At 40.5% G+C, this 8,507-nt stretch overlaps 1 protein-coding gene and 1 non-coding gene across 2 annotated transcripts; both read left to right on the top strand.

The window, feature by feature from the left end:
* The first annotated feature begins 4,343 nt into the window (after positions 1–4,343).
* On the top strand, positions 4,344–4,449 carry LOC141716084 (small nucleolar RNA R71). The gene has a single exon (XR_012572814.1). It is a non-coding gene; the product is annotated as a small nucleolar RNA R71 (small nucleolar RNA).
* Positions 4,450–7,597: 3,148 nt separating this feature from the next.
* LOC141714987 (uncharacterized) lies at positions 7,598–7,963 on the top strand. The gene has a single exon (XM_074518477.1). It carries the CDS (start codon positions 7,598–7,600, stop codon positions 7,961–7,963), a length of 366 nt encoding a protein of 121 aa, XP_074374578.1.
* The last annotated feature ends 544 nt before the right edge of the window (positions 7,964–8,507 follow it).

The raw sequence follows: 8,507 nt of genomic DNA, 5'->3' as shown, positions 1-8,507 counted from the left end.
AAAATCTCCACCGCTCCATGTGGAAACACAGTTTTGATAACAAACGGCCCTGACCATCTTGACTTCAATTTTCCATGAAAAAGGCGGAGACGAGAGTTGAACAAAAGAACTTGTTATCCCGACACAAATGATTTGAGCACTAGACCCCTATCGTGCCACCTCTTGACTTTCTCCTTATACATTTTGTTGTTCTCTTACGCTTGAAGTCGAAACTCATCGACTTCATTCAGTTGAAGCATCCTTTTCTTACCAGCTGTATCCATATCAAGGTTCAATTTATTTAAAGCCCAATATGCTTTGTGCTCTAGATCCACAGGAAAATGACATCATTTACCATAAACTAGCTGAAATGGAGACATGCCTAACAGGAGTCTTGTATGATGTTCTATACTGCCCAAACACCTTCATCCAACTTCAAAGACCAATCCTTCCTCGATGGACATACAACTTTCCCCAGAATACGCTTGATCTCTCTGTTAGACACCTCAGCTTGACCATTAGTCTGAGGATGGTAGGCTATAGCAATGGTAGGCTATAGCAATGGTAGGCTATAACAATGCGATGATTCACATTACATCTTTGCATCATAGCAGTGAACTTGCGATTGCAGAAATACGATCCCTCGTTACTGATTATGACTCTTGGAGTCCCAAATCTTGTGAATATCTGCTTGTGAAGAAAATTGAGCACTACCTTCACATTATTCAGCGGAAAAGCTTTAACTTCCACCCATTTCGAGATATAATCAACCGCCAACAAGATATACTGATTATTGCAAGATGAGACAAATGGCCCCATGAAGTCGATCCCCCAAACATCGAAGACCTCAACCTTGAGTAGCACATTTAGAGGCATTTCATCCCTCTTGGACATATTACCAATACGTTGGAAGCGATCACACTTCAAAACAAACTGATGCGCATACTTAAACAATGTAGGCCAGAAGAATCCTGCTTGAAAGTTATGAGCTTCTGTCTTTTCTCCACCATAGTGGCCTCCATAAACAGTCGAATGACAGTCTCACAAGATACACTCCGTCTTGCTGCACGGAATACATCTCCTGATGATTTGGTTAGCTCCTTGCCCAAATAAAAATGGCTCATCCCACATGTACCACTTCACCTCATGAAGAAACATCTTCCATTTAGCAGAAGACAAGTCTGGAGGCATAATTTTTCTCACAAGGTAGTTCACAATGTCTGCGAACCACAATTCTTCCTCTTGCACCCAAAACAACTGCTCGTCGGGAAAAGACTCATTTATCAATGTCTTATCATGTGAAGTCGTACTTGGATCTTCTAAACGAGAGAGATGATCAACAAATTAGTTCTCGTTACCTTTTCTATTCTTGATCTCCAACTCAAACTCCTGAAGTAAAAGAACCCACTGAATCAATCTAGGCTTCGAGTCCTTCTTCGAGATGAGAGAGAAAACAGCAGTGTGATCAGTGAAAACTGTCACTTTCGTCCTAAGCAAATATGAGAGAAACTTCTCAAAATCGTAGACAATGGTTAAGAGTTCCTTATCAGTGGTAGTATAGTTCAGTTGAGCACGATTGAGAGTCTTACTAGCATAGTAGAACATATGAAATATATTGTACTTCCTTTGCCCAAGAACTGCTCCAACTACATAGTCACTTGCATCGCACATCATTTCAAAAGGCTCATTCCAATCAGGTGCAGTTATGACATGTGTCGTAATCAAACTCTTCTTTAAGCTTTCAAAAGCAGTTAGACACTCATCGTCAAACTTGAAAGGGACATCTTTCTCCAATAAATTGTACAACAGTTTAGAGATTTTAGAGAAGTCCTTGATGAACCGCCTATAGAAACCCGCATGACCAAGAAAAACTGTTAATCCCCTTAACAGAAATAGGTGGGTAAGGTTTTCAATGACCCCCACATTGGCTTTGTCCATCTCAAGACCTTTACCAGAGACCATGATGCCTTGCTGCACCATAAAGTGACATTTCTCCCAGTTGAGAAAGAGATTGGTCTCAACACACCTTTTAAGAACTGTGCCAAGATTTTGCAAGTACTTGTCAAAAGAATTCCCGAACACAGAAAAATTATCCATGAACATCTCCATATTTTGACCTATCATGTCCGAGAAGATAGCCATCATGCATCTCTAAAATATGGCAGGTGCTCCACATAACCCAAATGAAACTCTTCTGAAGGCAAAAGTACCAAATGAACAAGTGAAGGTAGTCTTTTTCTGAACTTCTGGAGCAATACAAATCTAATTATAACCCGATTAGCCATTAGGAAGACAATAGTATTCATGCCCAGCCAACCTGTCAAGCATCTGATCAATAAAAGGAAGAGGGAAGTGATCCTTCCTCGTGGCCTTGTTCAGCTTCCTGTAATCCATGCAACTCTCCACCTCGTGACTGTTCGAGTATGAATAAGCTCATTCTTCTCATTAGCGACCACAGTGATACCTCCTTTAATCGGCATACACTGAACTAGACTCACCCAAGAACTGTCACAAATAGGAAATGTTCAGGCAATGGTTTAAGCTCGAAGTGTAGAAGCTTCCTCAATAGATGGTTTGAGATGCCCCTCAGCATTTTTGAGTTCTGACATTCCAAGAGATTCAAAAGGCATATCCAGCCTTCGCTTGCAAGGAAAAGCATTCAAATACTGCAATTGCTTATCACCTTATCATCTTCACTATCTAAATTCCCCAACAAGGCCTTCTCTAAGGCATTATACCTTAGCATTTGATCAAATTCTGAAGTAACCATAGAATCGACCAATTCCACTTTTAAGCACTCCTCGTTATTAGCAGGGAATTTTATGGCATTGAAAACATTAAAAGTCACATCCTGCTCTAGTACTCGCATAGTGAGCTCACCCTTCTACACATCAATCACGGTTCGTCCATTAGCCAGGAAAGGTCTTCCCAAGATTATGGGAATCTTTTTATCCTCGTCGAAATCAAGAATTATAAAGTCAGCAGGAAAGATGAGTTTGTCCACCTTGACCAAGACATCCTCTATAATACCTCGTGGATATGTAATAGAACGATCGACCAACTGCAAGGATATATAAGTAGGTTCTTGATCAGGTAAATCCAACTTCTTGAAGACAGACAAAGGCATCAGATTGATGCTAGCTCCCAAATCACATAAACACTTTTCGAACGATAAGTTTCTGATAGTGCAAGGAATAGTGAAGCTCTCAGGATCTTTAAGCTTCGGAGGTAACTTCTGTTGCAGTATAGCACTGCATTCCTCCGTGAGAGGAACGGTCTATAAATCATCAAGCTTCACTTTCCGAGATAGAATACCTTTTATAAACTTCGCATAACTAGGCATCTGTTCAAGAGCTTCAGTAAAAGGTATGGTGATGTGAAGTTTACTGAACACCTCCTAGAAACTTAGCAAACTGCTCATCCAAATTTTGCTTCTACGGCCTCTTAGGAAAAGGATGTGGAGGATAGACCTGTTTCTCCCCTGTATTACCCTTAGGAGGAGTGTGTTCCACCGTTTTATTCCTTGGTTCCACTTCTGCTTCCTTTTGCACATCTTCTTCAGCCACAACTTCAGCTTTTGGAACTTGAGATTTTTCAGGATGTGCAACCTTCCCAGCCCTCAATATAATTGCCTTAACCTGCTCTTTTTCTTCCTTCTTGCCTGGAACTTCTGTGTCACTAGGGAGTGTACTAGGTTGTCGATTCATCAAGGCATTGGCAATCTGCCCAATTTGATTCTCCAAGGTCTTAATAGAAACCGCCTGGATATTGCACATGAGCCTCAACTCCTCCAATTCAGATTTTTTATTAGATTGTTGTATTTGAAGTTGTTGTCTTAGTGCATATTACAATTACTGAAAACCAGGAGGGTTGAATTGTTTTGCTGCATACTGTTGATAAGGCTGTTGCACCGCATTCTGAGTATTGCTCCAGCTGAAGTTAGGATGATTACGGTTGTTGGGATGATAGGTAGCTGGAACTCGTTGCTGCGACCTCTGGAAGTTTCTCATGAACTGAGCTGATTCACTACACACTGCTTCGTCTCATGCGTACCAGCACAAAGCTTACAAACACTAGTGATCTGATTAACTCCATAATTAGCCAAAGAATCCACCTTCAACGTCAAAGCCTTAAGCTGAGCAGCTATAGCAGTAGATGCATCTAACTATAGAATTCCTGCTACCTTGCCTTAAGGTAGTCAGCTGAGAAGGGTTCTGGTACTCATTAGCAGCCATCAGTTCAATTAAATTATAAGCTTCATCGTAGCTCTTAGCCCATAAGGCTCCACCTGATGCTGCACCAAGCATGGGTCTTGACTGTGCTCCCAAGCCATTATAAAAGAGTTGATAATCATCCAGTCAGGCATCCCATGCTGAGGACACATTCTAAGCATCTCCTAATAACGATCTCAAGCTTCACATAAGACTCTCCCGATTGCTGCGCAAATTAAGTAAGAGCATTTATGATTGCAGCTGTCTTCACCATATGGAAGAATTTAGTAAGAAACTTTTAAGAAAGATATTCTCATTTGGTGATAGAGCCTGGTGGTAGAGAATGCAACCAACACTTAGCTTTATCCCTCAGAAAAAATGGGAAAAGCCTTAGCTTTATAGCATCTTTAGACACAGTGTTGAATTTGAAGGTGTTGCAGATCTCGATGAAATCGCTAATATGCATGTTGGGATCTTCCGTTGGAGAACCCCCAAACTGAACTGAGTTCTGCACCATCTGAATCATGCTAGCCTTGATTTTAAACGTGTTAGCCACGATGGCTGGTCTGACAATGCTAGACTGAATATCATCGATCTTCGGTTGAGAGTAATCCTTCAAAGCCTTTGGATTCACAACAAGAAAACAAGTAAGTAAAATATCCTAGTCAGTGAACTTTAACGACCACTGATGTCAAGCACATAAACTAAAAATTAACACCGAGTCCCCCGCAGCGGTGCCAAAAACTAGTTAGGAAGAAAATACTCGCTAATTTTACACGCAAGTATACGCATTCACAAGTAATATAGAATTCTTTCTAGTTCGTTCCCACAGAGACTGGTTTAGGTTAACTTCAATTTATGCACTTATGTAACAATGGTATGGTTATTATTCAATGCTAAGATGATAACAAGTTGAGATTGTTTATAACTATGATTAACTAAGAGATTACACTAAATAACATTAATGAAGAGAATTGAGGTTGTATTACTTATATGAGATAAACATAGGATTATAACTTCAATACTACTTCATTCAAAGTCATTGTTGTTAACCTTAGCATGAAATGGTCATGACAACTAATTAGATAACACGAAACTAGTAAATGCCAACTTTCATTGTATGAATACCCTACTAATAGACATCCACAAAAAAGATAGAAGCTGAATATACACCAAATATGTTGAGACCCTATATGTCTATAGAATTTGACAACATAAAGGTTTAATGCGCAAGTTAACTATCGTGATTACATAGGGCAAGTAAGATGTTTAAAATTACCTACGAATCATGCATAAAAATTACATGAACCTATGCTAGCATGGCAAATTCTAAACCTCTAAATTCACTTTCGCTTCAATAGAGATTAACACACTATCTTATAAGTTTGCGACGCTCATAAGATGAATAAGCACAACCAATACTAGGATATCATACAATCACCATACACCAAGATATCAAAACAAATTAACTATTGAAATCCATAAATAAATCCGTTAGAACCCCACGATAACGATTAGTTCATAATCGAACTCATCATCACCGTGGGTTCCGATAAAAGCATGGTATAATAAACTAAGTCTTTATAAACTGAATAAATAATGAACTATGTTAACAAGAGTAATAGGTTCAACAAACAAGAAAACTAGCATCCAAGATTACAACTCAATCAAAAAATCACAAGTAAAAACAAGCTTTTTTTCTCCTTCGTTGTATTTGTGCTCCTAGGTCTTCTCGACGTCTTCTCCTTAGTCTCCGTTATGAAAAACGTCTTTAAAGAGTCATTATATAGCAGCCCAAACCATCCAAAAGCCCAGCAAATCGATCTTCTATTCAAATCAGGATTTCTGGAAAATGTCAGGGAGCGGCCGCCCTTGGATACGGTGCGCCCGCTCTGTGTCTGGTGCGGCCGCTCCCAAGTGTAGCACGGCCGCGCTGAGCTTCAGGAAAAAATCATTATTTCTTTATTTCTTGTCTTCTCTTGCTGGTTTCTTCGGGCACTTGATCAAGGCTTCATCGGATGACCGGGTCGGGCTTGACCGAGCTAGACCGGATCGGGCCGGGCCAGAATTTTAGGCCCGGGCTTTTTGTGCATCTCTACTTTATCCTCACACTCTTCCAAGCATATATCATGCAAAATCCAGCCCTTCTTTATGTCTATGCCCTGAAATGCAAAACACTACAAAAGCACATCAAATACACAAATAACTTGAGTACAAAATACCAATTCGAGCCTTTAGGAAACGTTCTATGTGGACATAAATGCCACTTAACACCCGACGGGTTTGAAATATCTCAATCTATACGATTCAACTTCCCCCTCACCAATAATGAAGTAGAATACGAAGCCCTATCGGAAGGAATGGAGTTAGCCTGTAGCCTCGAGGCGAAGCACTTGAGGGTGTTTAGTGATTCTATGCTGGTGGTCAAGCACTTCTCAATAGAATATGAATAAAGGAATCCTCAGAAAAAGGCTTACGCCACTAAGGTAAAAGAATCTTCTTATTTATTTAAAACTTTTGAGCTAAGTCAGATAGGCAGAGAAAACATTAGTCGGGCGGATGCCCTATCCAGGCTAGCTTCAGCCGAGTCTCAGAGCTTAGTCGGTTCTATTTATCTAACCGAAGCCAAAATGCCTTTAATTGAAAAGAAAGAATGCCTTGAGATCCACCAAGGAGCCGATTGGATTACCCCTATACGGAATATTCTGGAAAAAGGAATCTTGCCTTTGGACCGAAGGGAAGCCCTGAAAGTAAAGTACATGGAATCAAGCTACACTATCGTTAATGAAAGAATGTATCGATGGTCGGTTAGTCAGCCCCTCTTATGGTGCTTAAATACCGAAGAACAACATTAGGACTTAGAAGCGGTGCATGAAGGGATCTGCGGAGAACATCTAGCATGTCAGTCTCTTGACTTTAAGATCCTTAGACAAGGGTTCTTTTGGTTGACTTTGTGAACCGATGTAAGCAAATTTGCAAAGAAGTGCAAGCAGTGTCAACTATTTTCCACCGTCCCGAAGAAGCCTCCTGAAGAAATGACTTCTGTCTTTAGCCCCATTCCGTTCGCCATGTGAGCCGGAGATATCATCGACGTTCTCCCTACCAGCACTGGATAGAAAAAATACTGCATAATCGCCATTGACTACATAACCAAGTGGGTCGAAGGTAGGCCGTTATCCGCCATATCCGAAGAAGCGGCCAAAAAGTTCTTCCTTGAGTAGGTTATTCTCAGGTTCGGGATCCCGAAAGTTTGTGTCTCGGACAATAGAACCCAGTTCGTTGGGAACAAGTTTTGAAAGTTTTTGCATCACTTCGGGGTTCAACAGAAGTTTAGATCGGTTGCACATCCCCGAGAAAATGGGATGATCGAAGCAGCCAAAGAGATAATCTTTCAAGAGATCAAAAAAATGTTAGATGAAGCCAAGGGAGGATGGGACGGAGGGTTACCCTGGGTCTTGCGGGCTTACCAAACAACGCCCGGGTCTTCCACCGCAGAAACTCCTTTCAGGGTTGCATACGGAACAGATGCCTTGGTTTTGGTCGAAGTAGGCCTAGAATCTTACAAAACCAAAGTCTACAATGTGGAAGCCAACAACTTCGAATTAAGGGTGAATGTAGATTTATTAAAAGAAGAAAGAGATGCTTCCCACCAAAGAAATGTAAAGTACCTATCGCAGGCAGCCCAACACTGTGATTCGGGAATAAAAAAGAGGTCATTCAGTGTCAGGAATTTGGTCTTACAAGAATTGGTCGCATCTATGCCTGAAAGATAGGGGAAGCTTCAGCAAAACTGGGAAGGACCTTACAAAGTAAGTGAGATCGTTTTCCTGGAACATACAAGCAGGAAACACTGGCCGACGATGCAATCAAAAGTACTTGGCATGCTAGTCGCCTTCGAAAATTCTATCAGTAAGGAAACTTTATTTTATTTCCCATTTGTATTTCATTCTGAATCCTATGTAAAAAAGTGTAATGACTAAATAATCAAATAAAAATACACTTCCTTTGCATAAATTTATTACTTGGAAGTTACGATAAACTGAGCGGGCGAACGAGTATTATCTAGGGGCGATCCCGAAGAAGATACACTCTTCGCCGCCATATTTAATGAAAGGACGAATGAATATTATCTAGGGAAAATCCTAAATAGAATAATATCCTTCGCCCTATAACTACTATTTAATTATAAAGTGGATGGACACGGCAAGGACGAATGCGGAACGTCTAGTGGAAATCCCAAAAAGAGACTTTCCCCTTCGTCCTTCCCTTGTAATTTCTGACCATCATAAAAAGAAAATAATTAAAAAAGACGACTAT

Source organism: Apium graveolens, chromosome 3 (genome assembly GCF_009905375.1).
Source record: "Apium graveolens cultivar Ventura chromosome 3, ASM990537v1, whole genome shotgun sequence".
Taxonomy (NCBI): Eukaryota; Viridiplantae; Streptophyta; class Magnoliopsida; order Apiales; family Apiaceae; genus Apium; species Apium graveolens.
Note: the sequence above shows the minus strand (reverse complement) of the source record. Positions and strands in the feature narration are given on the sequence as shown.